The sequence below is a fragment of the Dermacentor silvarum genome, chromosome 1, assembly GCF_013339745.2.
Source record: "Dermacentor silvarum isolate Dsil-2018 chromosome 1, BIME_Dsil_1.4, whole genome shotgun sequence".
Taxonomy (NCBI): Eukaryota; Metazoa; Arthropoda; class Arachnida; order Ixodida; family Ixodidae; genus Dermacentor; species Dermacentor silvarum.
Window position 1 is genome coordinate 194,030,053 of NC_051154.1, and position 14,547 is coordinate 194,044,599.

At 42.0% G+C, this 14,547-nt stretch overlaps 2 protein-coding genes across 8 annotated transcripts in view; one reads left to right on the top strand and one right to left on the bottom strand.

The window, feature by feature from the left end:
• LOC119436591 (neuropathy target esterase sws-like) overlaps positions 1 to 396 on the bottom strand; it is a 198,537-nt gene extending 198,141 nt beyond the window's left edge. For 4 of the 5 annotated variants that reach the window (XM_049658827.1, XM_049658826.1, XM_049658824.1 and 1 more), the window contains exon 1: positions 55 to 395. In XM_049658827.1, the coding sequence (XP_049514784.1) occupies positions 55 to 177 (123 nt within the window). In that variant the 5' untranslated portion in view covers positions 178 to 395. Of the gene's footprint in view, positions 1 to 54 lie in introns of all 5 variants that reach the window. The other variant, XM_049658821.1, reaches the window with a different exon arrangement.
• A 212-nt stretch (positions 397 to 608) lies between these two features.
• The window catches only part of LOC119436593 (histone-lysine N-methyltransferase SMYD3), a 44,883-nt gene continuing 30,944 nt past the window's right edge, over positions 609 to 14,547 (top strand). For all 3 annotated transcript variants that reach the window (XM_037703486.2, XM_037703490.2, XM_037703488.2), the window contains exons 1-4: positions 609 to 839; positions 908 to 971; positions 9,243 to 9,353; positions 10,246 to 10,315. In XM_037703486.2, the coding sequence (XP_037559414.1) occupies positions 736 to 839; positions 908 to 971; positions 9,243 to 9,353; positions 10,246 to 10,315 (349 nt within the window). In that variant the 5' untranslated portion in view covers positions 609 to 735. The remainder of the gene's footprint in view (positions 840 to 907; positions 972 to 9,242; positions 9,354 to 10,245; positions 10,316 to 14,547) is intronic.

Below are 14,547 nucleotides of genomic sequence, written 5' to 3' on the forward strand. Positions count from 1 at the left end.
ACACGCCGTAGCAGAATCGTCATCCTTCGGCTCTTTAGATGCCAACACGCTTACCAGGTGATGCTCGAACACGTGAGCCATGACCGCCGTGAATGAAAAATGTACTAGAAATTCCCAGTATTCCCAATATTGACTGCTGAAGTAGAAGTCTTCGAAGTGACTGAGAAGCGCAGACATACTGATCACTGCTAGCGACAATGCCGCTTGCGCTCACTTATCAGATATCCTAGAAGCGATAATCTCATATCCTATACGCACGCGCGAACCAAGGGCTTGCAGCAGCTTTGATGAAACCTGCAGGCCGTGCAAAATCTCATGCGGTAGGACATTGGTACGCTCAGTTTTGTTTTGCAGAGAACTCAGCTGGCACTGGCGCGGCTAGCTTTTGCAGCAGTTTCCAACGGCAGAGTCGATCACCGCGGAAAGTCAAATAAATGCATAAGAAAAGTACCGTAAATTATCATTATAGCAGTAGAATATACTTTATAAGCATGTTTTGCAGTTTTATATTAGGCAACTTTTGTCCAACTTATAAAATTATTTCTTAAAAATTTGCCATCGCTGGTTTCGGTATCGTCGCAGCGAGGCGAGGCGCGTTTTTGACAACGTACTACAGTGTACGAACACTCACTGCCGTCGCCGGTCGGTGTGGTCGCCGGCCCTACGGACTGTTACAAGGTTAAAGGAGTGCCGTATGCCGATTATTTTGTCTAGACTGCCCTGCGACATGCAAAAATGTTCACGTACAAAGCAGGGGCCGAGATTTTGTCCTCAACGCCGTTCGTCTACGTCTTGGGAAAAGAAGGCCGTGGCCGTGTGTGCGACTTTTGCTTTTTGGAGTAAGGCTCTCCGTGAATCATGTCAGCATACACGTTTGTTACATCTCATTGTTTTGTTCTTTTCCAAGATCCGAGACCCTAAAACGGTGTTCTGCGTGCAGATACGTCTACTTTTGCGACAAGCAATGTCAGGTGAGAATAGATTCCATCGCGCATGCGGATTGCAATGAAGTCGGTTCGGTTGCACTTACTGGTTTCGCCTTCCTTGCCTCGTTGATTAGTGAATACGTATATCCGGTTGATCGTGTGGGAAACAAGAAAGAAAACAGTTCATTGATCATCTTTGTTCCAGGTAAAGCGCGCACTGCTCATGCTGTGCGGTTGATCACGCAGGCATTGTCACGAGCGCTTTCTATCGAAGATGAAATCGCTCTATAATGAGGCACTCCGTTGTTGTTATAACAATGTTGAGATTGGTATGTATAGAGAATAAGCAGAATCACTTAATTATAGCTTTTTGCGGTCATTCTATTGTGGACATTTACACACGAAAGGGACAACGTTATCGTCTACTGTGCCCCCGTCATGCTACTACCATGGACAGTTTCGATTCGATATGCAGCAAATTAGCTATTCCTGCGTGATATAAGCACGAAGCGTGGATGAGCATAGCAGAATCGACGTCAAGCTGACTTAAAGATTGCTCAAACTGGGTTAAAAAAAAGTTCGATCTTTGACGCGGTAACGTTTATAGTTACGCTAGGTGCCCGTGTGGCAGTTGTTTGTAGCGGTATGCGTAGTGTTGCAATATATTTGCTTCCCATAAAGTGCTGCTGCTGCATCGTGACAGGAGATGCAGTAAGAACTTTTAAGCGAACATTATCTGCAGTGGACGTTTGTTGTACATTCTATTTAGAACTTCCCTTTAGATCATATAGTACTCGATTCATTTACTTGAAGAAAAAAATTGAGTGCCTCTATAGATATCAGCTTTGGTTTCTGAACTTTAAACTCAACTCCTAATGCATTTTTCTCATAGACAAGGACGTAATGACTGACCCGCCATGGTTGCTTCAAGGAGGTTGGTTGCTTAGTAAATTTCTTATCATTTATGAGCTCAGAGTTAAGCTTCCAGAGTGCCCACTGTGGTCGGAAATGAGTTACAGATTTCTCGCCAACATGTGCGATAACCTTACAAGGATCAGAGAACGAAACTGGGATGGTGAAAATTAGGAGGATTCTTAAGCTTCGCCTATAAGAGTGGAACGCAGTAGCATTCAAAGATCTTTGACTGCTTCTCACGCTTCCCGGCAACTGCAGCTTATTGTAACCGTAACGTTTACCGGGAAGTGCTTGTGGCAAACGCTATGCACGAAGGCAAGCTTTCTGGTTGAAATGCGGCCTCTTGCATGAGCCAATCCCGGAGGTAGAGCACAACCACGCAAAAAAATCACATCATTTTCAGGTTTCTGTTGTTGTTTCACACATTTAATATTTCAGTCTGAGAAACTTTAACATAAAGGGCATGCGCTGTCAGTGTTTTGTTTCATGACATTTGTTTGTGGGCCGTCATGCTCAAAATTCCAAGGAATAACTTTGTCAAGAATGTAAGACACAGTATGAGCAACTTCAATGATAGAATGGTGTGGCAATATAACCCGCATATACCGCATGTCATATAGCAAGGCGTGGCATATACATTTACCTAAATATATACGGAAATTTTGGCTCACGAACAACAACGCCGACACCAGATTTTCTGTGACATGGGGCTGTTAATGCTATCGCGTTGATACAGTACCATCCTCAGGAGAGGAGTGATGAAGAGACATTAATCCGATCAAGGCCAATGTAAAAGCAACCTTGAATTCATGTATAAGAGCAGGATTCCTGTCCCGATGCGCCTATATCAATGAGCCCTGCATTTTCTATTATGTTAGACAATACTTCACCACTCCTGTCCCTCTGAGTGTTAATGCCACTGGGATCACATACACAATTGAAATCTCCCATTAACACAATGCAGCATTCACAGTCCATTAGGCTAGACACCGTATCAAATTTATTAATTGCGTGCGCATGGCCTTAACAACTTTTTTTTCTACAGACTTGCCATTATTTGCTGCTTGGGAACTCTTTAAGCAAGAGGTTCACACAGTGGCTATCGAAATTGAATAGGTGAAAACATTTTATGGAAAGAACGAAAAAAAAATGCTTCTTAAGAGCCTATGTAGCCTTTATGAGATGGAATGCGAAATGCCAGGCACTTATATCGATGACAAAAAAAAAAAAAAAAAGTGAGTTCCAAAAGTATGACTCACTGTGCTACAGAGGTGCTCGATTTCGATCTCGAAACAGGCGTGGTCTGCACTCTGAGCAGCCAACACGTCAAGCTTTACTGGATGAGCGACGTCATGCTATTTCCAAATTCCGAAAATATATTCCAAAGGTAGTCTTGTAACAAGTACAAATGACATAATTTCACATTTTGAAAGTTACTACAATGTATTGTTTAGTGCCCCTCCCAACAGTCACTCTTGTAAAACCTTTACAGGATAATGAGTGTGCATTCATCAGTGGCACCCTTACGATCTAAGAAATTGAGCTAGCTATTGATCAGTTGCCTTTATTGAAAACACCCAGACCTGATAGAATTTTAAGTGAATTTTACAAAGCTTTCAAAGGAATTATCAGTCCCATATAATTGGATATTTTTATTGCATGTTTAAAAGGGGACACCCTTCTGCAGTCTTTTTGCAAAAACCACACAGTTTTAATTCCAAAAAGTTCAGATAAGGAAAAACTGTGTTCTGCTGATAGCTACAGACCAATCTGTTGTTTATAACATTTCTGCAAAAGTTAATAGATTGCAATTTGCAATGTCAATTCTCATTGGTTCCCATGAGACGTGCCAAATTAGGGGCCGATCCATTCAAACCAACATACATATCACCCATACACTTCTTCAATACTGTTACGGTTCCACTGAGCAGCTTGCAATGCTCCATGTAGACCTTGCTAAAGCTTTTGATCGTGTCAGTCATTCTAATTTATTTTGTCTTCTGGAACACGCCAATGTTGGCTCCGTTATGCTTAAAGGCATTATTAGGCTTTACTACACGCATTGTTAATGGCCATCTCTCTGAACTCGTTTCTATTTGCTCTTCAGTAAAACAAGGATGTCCAATCTCCCCACTGCTCTTCGCCCTTTACCTGGAACTCCTGTGCTTAAGCGTAATTCAGTCAAGTCGTATCCATGACTTCAACATACTAGGTAATGAGGTAAAGGTGTTAGCCTATGCAGATGATCTAGCATTCTTCTGCACGGATAAGCCCAGTGTTGAAAAGGTTGACGACAATAGAGAAATTTGGCTGTGTATCAGGAGCACGAATGAACTCCTCGAAAAGTTTAGGCTTATGATTTGGCTCATAAGCCAGAACAGTTTGCAAGCATTAAGTGGACTGATGTTCCGCCAAAATATCTTTGCATGCTACTAGCGCAAATAAATTAAGCACACACTATTAGAAAAAATGGGTTTTGGCCTTGCGAAGTTATGCTCAGACATTCTTTCCCCACTGACTTTCTATATTCAGAAGAGCTGAAGCCTGCAATAAGTTTTTGGCTACAAAAATTTACTACGCATTGCAAGTGATTTATTATGCCAGGCTCTACATCCAATGCTCTCACCGAATTTTTGCAACTTTCGTCTGTTCAACTTTTGAGCCCATGAGGCACGACAATATATTTAGGACAGTTAGTGTGGGTGGGCTGGGCTTAGTGCATATTTATGTGTAGCATATAGTGTCTCATTTCTTCTTTTTTCACGACACTTTGCATCCTATAATTCGGTCATTCATGCAAGTCACACTTGTTAATGCCTTCCCTGATTTAGTTGTTTCTTCAAATTTTTCTTCGCGTTTATGCTTGGGGTGGTTCATGCAAGAGGTTTACTTGGCTGTTCGTTTCCTGACAGTTCGGTTTTCTACTGAGTACTTGTACTCCATGTCGCATAAAACGTTGTACAGATTTACCTTGCATGCTATTTCCACCTCAATTTTACTGATCACTATTCATGGAATGGCCAGGCCCTCTATGTACTAAAGCAAGTTTGTAAAATGTGTATATCCCCTCGCTACAAAACTTTTTTTTTTTCGAAGTTCATAGTGAATCTTACCTGTAAAAACATGGCTACAAAAAAAGGGTATCTTTGTATCTTCTGTTAACTGTCATCTTTGGGATGTGCTAGAGACAATTGAACATTGTTTTATTAGCTGCAAAGATGCCATCTTATTTTGGGTTGTCCTCCAACAGAATCAAACGAAAGACTTTGAAATCAACACTCATACTGTGCAATACTTGCTGGCGACCTCTAACGATAATGTACCTTTCGACATGTTTTTTCTCATGAGAATGCATAGTTTGTGGAAAGCATGAATAATGGACTGCAACACCCAACCAATTGTACCCACAAGGGTGAATTTCATCCAGATGACTGTGCGCCTTAAGCATGTTTAGGATGAATGTGATATTCAACCGGACTGATACCATATTTTGGTGAGATGCTTATCCTTACCACCCTTCTAAAGTATAACCAGATTTTCTACCTAAAGTATGAACAGTGCCTCTTCTTTATATGACTGTCATTGTGCCCACCATTCTATGACTATGCACAATTGGTGAATGTTTTATTGGGTTACATGGTACTGTAATAAATACCATGAAAGAAGAAAAAAAGTGGTTGGTTGCTTAGTGGCTATAGCGTTGCACTGCTAAGCACAAGGTTGCCCGATCAAATCCCAGCCGCCGCGGCTGAGTTTCGATGGGGGCAAAATGCAAAACGCCCATGTGCACATTAAGAAACCTCAGTTGGTCTAAATTAATCCGGCGTCTCCTGTGCTACGACATGCCTCGTAATCAAATCGTGGTTTCGGCACATAAAACACCAGAATTTAATTAATTTAATGCAATTGCATGTGAGAAAACCTCAGTTTAATGGCGTTCAGTGTTTGTCTAATAAAAATTATGCAGATCCTATGCATGTTTTCATCTGTGAAGTGGTTAATTAAATAACTGTAAAACAAAATTTGATGTGCGCGATTGTCTTTATTGTTACCCTCTGCAACGAGTAATCTCATGCAAAGTATACACACTGCACAGGCCACAACTTTAATGTCATGCAATGTTTATGCTTATGTACTACACTGTTCACGAGCTATACTGTAATGCAAACAGCAGTTCATGTGAATACGCACTCTGAGACATTGACACAGTAATGTCAGAAGGACGAAGGAAATATTTGAGGTTACAGGAAGAATGATGGGGAGAGGTATTTGGCAGTAAGAAGTGTGACACAATGGACAGTCGCAAGGTTGACTGTTATTCGCCCAGTTCATTACTGTGTCTGTCCCTAATGAAAACTGACATGTTCACACATGCTGTGCAACGTGATGCACGTGTCAATTGTTTTAAAGAGATTTTGGTGTTTGCAAGAGAGGAGTATACATGCGATTGTGGCCTAATGGTTAGAGCATTGAGCTGTTGTGATGAACGCTCGAGGTTCGATCCCACCATTGAACATGTAATTCTTTTATTTTATTTTCTGTACATGAGCTATTCAGCAAGACAAGCGGTACTAGCCACGGTCAGCAAAGTTTGGAAGGGTTCGCAAAGAAAGTTTTGCTTTAAAAGCATATTACTACGCTAAATTTATTGTGAAAGAGCGTGACTGCTCACGGTTCTGAGGAAGTGCGGTTGTTTCGCATAGCCATGACGCAGATTTGAATTATTAAGTAAGCACAGGGTCCAATGTTGCACTGCATACGCATTTAAATAGACCTATCAAGGCACCTTTACCCAGGAGTTTGCGCTGCCAAAAATTTCTCAGCCAGAAATATTTGCAGTGACAGGCATTGCTCTAAATGAATCGTATGATATGACAGAGTGAAAGGAACATCATAATATTAGGGTTGGGCAAATAATCGTAGTTTCGAATATGAATAGCTAGTGTGGAGTATTCAATTCGTATTCAAAAAGGAACTATTCAGTATTTTTGAATATTTGAAACTAACTAAATATTTTGCAACAACTGACTGTTTAAATCTGTTTACGGTCCTCCATCTGCTAAAGAAAACATCGCTAATTATCAGAAGTGTGATAATGACAGAGTTTTCGAAGCAATGCAGAAATATAATTGGTAATGCAAGCTTTGTTTTCGGTTTCACAGCAGAAGCATACTTGGCAATCTGTGATTTTTGCTCGTAGTCTGTCATTTCGTGTTTCTGGCAGCCTAGCTGTGTAGCAGTTTTATCTTTTTACGTTACAATCAGTGATGTTTTCCTTGCAATGAGCCCTTTTACATGTGCCAAGGGCACAGAAATCCTTCAACTTTTGCGCTGCTGCTGCTGTTCCTTTGCATGCCGCGTCGAGGGTTGGTTCAGAGCGTGTATATACATGGCAGGAGCGTGGCAGAGAGGAAAAGTGACGCAAGAATCTCGTTTGGACTTTTCCATCAAGTCAGATGTGCACAATGCCCTCTGGAGCTCCCTAGGCGTCGCCACATTAGCATCGCAGAAAATGCAGCGCTTGCCTTTCTACTAGCGTGCAAGGACAGAGGGAAGCTAGATATAATCAGCGAGGGAGCAGAGAATGGGTAGAACTGACGCAGTCGCAAAACGAGTGAATAACAGCTTTGCCACTCTTCGCTCGCAGTTCCCAAACAAGGGGGGGGGGGACAGGAAAAAGGTGATGTGAGAAGGCAAGGAAACGCTACTACTATAGACACGACAGCGGTTGCAGGCAAACTGGATAAATTTATGTTCAAGGTACGGTACGGTGCGTTTCTGCTATTTCTGAAAAATAAACACCATGCAAATATGTCAAGCGGACAACTTACGCAGGGCGTGCAGAAGCAGAGCCGCATCATTAAAAGGCACTGTAGGTATTAGGGGACACTACGGAAGCAGTCGCACATCAAATAAACACTTTTGTGCCTGCCACGGTAGTTTTGCAGTTATGGCATTGCTCGAGGTCGTGGGCTTCAAATCAAATCAAAGGGGAATTTTATTACACAATAATATAAAAAATGCGTACAAAGATATTTGGTCCCATAGCCTAAAGCGGCTAGTGATGGGTCCAATACAAAAAAATGTATTGCAATAATTAGCAGTCTTATACAAAGTAGCGAAAGTATCATACATAAGCGGTAAATACTATATATATTCACAGAACTGCGCTAAAAGCGAACAAAAAAAGAACGAAAAAAAAAGTTTCATCCCAACAGCGGCAGCCACATTTAAATGGGGGCGAAATAAAAAAACGCTCTTGCACTTAAGATTTAGGGACACATTAAAGTCCACCAGGTGTTAAAATTAATCTGGAGTCCACCACTATGGCGTGCCTCATAATCCGATTGTAGTTTTGGCACTTACAGCCCCGTAATTAAAGTGTAATACTTCTGCCGCGATGTGATGTGCCATTTGAGGCAATGACAATGCTCAACCCTCTCAGAGGTTATGAAGTATGGTGCACAACAATGCCTCATGCAAACACATCTCCCTTTGTTTTCTGTGTACTATGCAGACAAACAGCAGTGGTGCAAACACGGTAACATTTAACATGAACTCACCGCTCTCAAGTTGGACTAAACGTTGAAGAAATGAAACATTCGCTGTCATCATCACCGCTAATTATCGTCAATCAAAGCAAACAGCACAGAAAGCTTCGCTTACATCGATTCCCACAGTGCATGGGATCTGCAGATGTTTTTTTTTTTTTTTTCATAACTTCTAATCTTTTTTTCGGCAACCATTTATTTAGAGTTTTTCGAAAGCTAGTCATACCACAGTCATTTCTTGTAGGAAAGCTTGCAACCAGGCTTTAAAGATGTTGAACGGCTATTCCTGCAGTTTTTTAATGACAATTGGTGATTTTATGTTTATAACTGATATTTGTCTGTGATGGTTAGCATTTTTTTTTTTTTTTTGCAATTGTCTCTACTGGCAGGGTACCTAATTATACCGAAATAAATATTCCTGCTCTAAATTAGTCTGCGTTTGACTTTTTGGTATTCAACACTTACTATTCATATTCAAAAAAGTTCATATTGACCCACATCTACTTTAATATACATGGCGGTTTATTTTAAAATTTACTTGCTTGAAAAAAAAAAATTTGGCAACACCAGAAGAAATAGACAGGCTGATTTGTAACATGCTTCACATTACAGGCACAACATAACAAATCCCGTTTATGCGTGTGCTAGAGGGCATTTTAAGTGCAAAACAAAATGTGGACATACTAAGCAGCAGCATAGAATAAGCCATCGAGCTACATTCATGGAGCTCCAAGGTAGTTACTTTTGCACACGAGGGCACATAACATATGTGCACTTTCTAGATCTCCACTGTGTATATGCATATTGCATGTATACTAATCTTTGTATGGTACTTGATTTGTCTGTACAGAGATCGGCCTGGCCAGACCACAAGGTCGAGTGTGCAGGCTTGTGCAAAGTGTCCCCCAATGTGCCAGACACATCAGTGCGATACTTCTGCAGACTGCTGGTGAAGCTCAGTGTCAGTAACGTGGCAACTTTGCATCTCACATATTTGCATAGTTTTTAGGGAGTGAGTGCACAGCCTTAATTAAATATGAACTGTGTTCCACATTTGTATGGAACATTAGTCCTCAGCTGTGAACGAGTTATGTAACTCTGTCATAGTGATAAAAAAAGATAGTGGATTGAGAGATTGTGGTTTAGGATTTAACACAATGTTTATTCATACCATATTTTGATGTCCCAGATTTTGGCCAATTTTCAGACTATCTAGTCTTGTCTCTCTTTTCTTTTCATTCTGCAAAGACTTATTCCTCATTCATAATCCTGCTTGCATGTTGCATCACAGCCTACAGTTGCTTGTTGTAGTGATTGTTATTCTGTGCTAAAGAATAGTGTGGACTGGTAACATGTTCACTGGTACTCACAGTTGCATGACATTTGTTGCTTCTAGTACTACAGTTGAAAACTAAAGCATCACTTGAAGCTTTCCTGGTGTTTTTTAACCTTTATAATTTCTATGTCCTTAACCCATGACCAGGTAGATCAGATCTGGAACCTTACCACTTTTTGACAAGCATATATTATGTTAAAAATTTAAGTGTTCAGTGGATTCAAAAGTGAACAACACAATCATGCAACCGGATGCACTTGAACATGCATTTTCTTAAAAAAAAAAAAATTGTAAATATATGACAGCCGTTTCTTTGAAATGTTATTACAGACAAGTTTGCTTTACAAAAAGCTCGCTATTCGTATTTAATTCAGTACCATTTAATTCAGTGTGGTTTCAAAAATCTCTATTTGTGCACTTTTACTGAATGATGTCTAGTAATGTCTACCCATCATAATTCGTACTCCTCTGTATGCTGGGACTACTTCAGAACATTTTCAATCTTCAACGCTTTCAGAACAAAGATGAATGGTCAAAGGCTGAGATGGTGTTTGGAAAGAAAAGGTGTTTTACAGATCTCATTTCACGTAAGTAGAAATAAATGAAAGGGAAAATTGTCACTCACCCAGCTGTAGCACCAAGCTACAAAGGAAACCCAATATGGGGTTCTCAGTAAGAAAGTTTGGCAGTTGAATAAAAAATTTTTTCTGGTCCGCGGATTGAACCTGGGACCAACGCCTTTCTGCGGCGGTCGCTCTATCATCTGAGCTAACTAGGAGGCTAGCTGATTGCAGAATTGCAACAACTCAATGCACGAGGACATTGAATATGGCAAATCTTGTTCTGCGGAAGCATGCAAGATGGAGAAAGCTTTGTAGCTTTGTGCTACAGTCTGGTGGATGACAATTTTTTTCTTTTATGAACCTTGGATTCATAAACGAAAAAATTTTGCAGAACCCATGAACCATGGGTTCTGAAAAAAAAAATTTTTGCTATTTACTCTAGACACCTAAAATTTTCTGCATATATCCAATCTAGTGGGCTGATTGCAAATATGCAATTAGCTTTTTTAAAAGTCAATCCTATGAAACGTTGTGGGGAAAAAATCAGAGTTATAAATTTGCGATGTGAGTTGCAAAAAATGTACTGCTGCAGGAGAGCTAAAATTTAACAGGTATGTTTCTCAATGTCCAAAAGGTGCAACTTGGCATTTAAATTTTTTAATCTATATTTTAGATGAAGTAATGAAATTCTAAATTTGCAACACAGCAGGTGTGAATTTTATTGGCGATTTCTACAAGATTTCAGTATATTGCAATGTCCAAAAGTACTATATCATAGTGGTTCTGCATTCTAAAACTCTAGCATTCACAAAAAAAAAAAAAAATTGAAGAATTGCTTAAGTAGCAGAGAGACAGTGCCACTCCCAAAATTTGCAACTTGCAAAAATTATTTTTTGGGAAAAACAGGAAGAACTGATGAGCACAAAATTATACATTTCAAGCTACAAGACCAGGCAACTTTCTTCTGAAGCATCATTTTTAACAAGAAAGCAAGCTGGAAAGATGCTCTTTTAAATGAAATCAAGGTGACCTGGTTCTGATAAGTGGTTTTGAAGTAGTTAACGGCACAAAATGGGTCTTTTCATTGCTTGCATGGGCGAACCGGTGCATTTGGAAGTATAAATAAAGCGCCGTTTTCCTCAACGACAGTTTTTTTCTAGCTAGTTTTTTGCCAGCAGGTGTGCCATGACATGTAGATAAGAAATAACAAAAGTGAAAAGTGGATTTTTATTTTTCCAAGACCTCTGTGGTTCCCATTCAGTGGCTCCTTTAATGGAACCCTCAAACAATTCTGACGATTTTGTACGAACATAGTGAGTCGTTAGGGTAGGTCCTTCTAATCATTAAGTGATGTGGTGAAGCACTCTGCGTGAAGCGTGTAATTTATTATAAGGTTTTAAAAATGTGCATCACTACCCATCGCTGCGGTGCCGCCCCCTGAGCTTTCAGCCACCCCCTCCCAATTGACGCAGTTAGCCCAATAGATGTCAGTTGAACGAGCTACCTGATTGACTACCCAGGTCGTGTCATCGATAATTTTTCAAACTTTATGGTGAACAAACATTGTTCGTAATAGTTGGAATGTTGGTTAATTTGTTTCTATAAAATAAAGTACCAGAAAGAGAATACACAAGGACAATTTATTGCTACATTCAAGCACTTCCGGCACACAGCAAGTGTCGTATGTCTGCTTGTGTTACGTTTTTTTGTATTGACGCGAACTACGCAGTCAGTGTTGGTCTTGAGCTTTCTTTTCGCAAGCACCATGGATTGCCCTTGTTACGTTGTGAGCTAGAAATATAGCAATTGGCGAAATGTCAAGCTGCGTCCCTCTGCAAAGCAACACGTGAGCGGACTGACTGCAGCGCATCGGGCTGTCGGTATCTGATCGGCACCAGCATCTATGCTGGTGCCGATCAGGAGGATTACTACCACAATAGAGAGTTTTAGCATGTCCGGTATTCGGGTAAACGCAAGCGCAAGTGGACTGGGCGTTACCGGATGAGTGGAGGCGCCAATGTGAACGTCCTGCACGGTGCAGCCACCTGGTGGCACAGAGCTCAACCAGACGCAGAGCTAATGTGGCAGTAACCAAGTGTATTATACTTTGCTGCTGGTGTCAATTTTCGGCAGGAGCATAATCATGAGCATGTTTTTTTAATGTTTAAAATGTTTTACTCTTGGTTACAGCAGTAGTAGCTCTGTGTTTGGCTGGCTAAGCTCTGTGAGGCTTAGACTCAACACAGGAAGATTCGCAGAGTAGGGAAACGGTTTAATGATGGTTAAGGCTACATAAACATTGTTACACACCGACTGAACACACCAGTGGCTCTGGCTTGAATGATGCGGCCATCGCGGGCAGATGGCAAAACAAGACGAGGTTCCCGTAAGCAGAAAAGGTACCTGACGATGTCGGCGCGGCTACTTGCTGCACAGGACACGTTGCACCATCTGTAGCAGTCCACACCAACTGGGCCAAGCACATCACATCACTCACATTCCACCTCTGTCCGGATGGCCAAGTCCCTTGGTCTAACTTGGCATCCTCAGTCACTCAAGCACGAAGTCTTGCAAGTGACAGAGAAGCTGGCACACACGATATTGGCGCTGAGGCTGTGTCTGGTCGATGGTAGTTTCATCGTCAGGTACTGTAGTGGAGGATGTCTCCCCTTCAAGGCTGGACGAAAGGTGTGCCACAGGAGATGACGGTGGCACATACAACTTAATTTGTGACACACGCACAGTTCTTGGCTGGTTAAGCACGCGAGCTGTCATCCCCGACACACACACACAGCCTTGAATGTGGATGCGATCAACTGCTCAATGAGACGGTACAGCCCTTTAAAGCGCGGTGCCATTTTCGCGTGGGGCACAGGTGCTTGACGTTTGACCCATACCAGGTCACCTACTGTGAAGCCATGAGAGCGATGGGTGCTATCATAGTGGCATTTGCGAGAGGCTTGAGCTGCTTCTGAATTGGCAGATGCCTCTGAACATTGCGCTGTTACATCGAGGACGGGCTCAACAAGGCTGGTTTGTTGGAGTGACCGTTGTTTATGGAACGGAATCTTAGGCATGTAGCCGAAGAGCAACTGGAAGGGTGCAAAGCTTGAGCTGGAGCTCACAGATGTGTTGACCGCAAAAGCTGCTTCATGAATCTTGGCAGACTATGGTAAAGGTTCCAAAGCACATATTTTCCGCAACACTGTTAGTAATGTACCACTGCTACGTTCAACGAGGCCGTTCCCTTCAGGTCGGTAGGCTGTTGAAAGGTGTAGCTCAACGTTATGTAGACGCATGAACTGCTTAATCTCTGTCGACTCAAACCCCGACCCCTGGTCAGAGAGGAAGTGGTCAGGTACACCCTAGCAATAAAATACTTTATGCAAAGTCTGAATAACTTCACGTGCCGAGGTTGACGAAGCGGCTGCTGGAGCAATAAAACGAGTCCCAAAGTCAATCACGTTCAGTATGTATCGTGCTGAATTGCTGGGAGACCTAGTTATACGGTTGATAGCAATGCCTGAGAATGGAACATCTGTAGTGGGCATTCTGCCAAGAAAAGCAACACTGCTTGAAGTTGGCCGGTTATACTGCTGGCAGCACTGGCTGGATGACAAATTGCTCTTGACTGAGTTTTCCATATGTGTGAGGGCTACGGCTGTACGGCACAGTATCGAGCAGCAAATCAATGCGATGTTGAGTGCCAGTAAAATGACCAGTGTCATCTTCATGGCGAGCAAAGGCAGAGTTTTTCTTGGCCAGAGTATGTCAGCAATGACAGAGTGCTGTTCAGGGGAGAGCTGGCTGGTGGAAGTTCGGGGTGAATGGTTACAGGCACAGTAGTGCAGTCTTGTGGTGTGGCAGTGCTGCTGTCCAACGGCACTCTTAGCAGCTAAAGCTTCCCAGCGAGGCTCTTCTGGCGAAAGTAAGGGTTGTCGTTGTATACAGCCTTCTGATGTTGCTTCTGGCAGCGCAAAAAGGATTGAGCGGGCTAGAATAACAGCATTGGCCATTCGCGGGACAAGACGCTGAGTGCCCAGAAGCGTTACACCCATGGATGGATGTTGTAGCTGAGTGGGCTCTGGTGGCTGAAAGATCAAGCGAGCTCGTGCTGCCGAAAACTAGTCTTCACCCAGAATAAGGGGAAGGACGTTGTTCTCCAAAACTGCTGCCTCAACCACACCAGTGATAGGACCAATAGTTATCTTGAGGAGGGCTGACTCCACTGGTAGCACTGTACCACCTCCAACGAC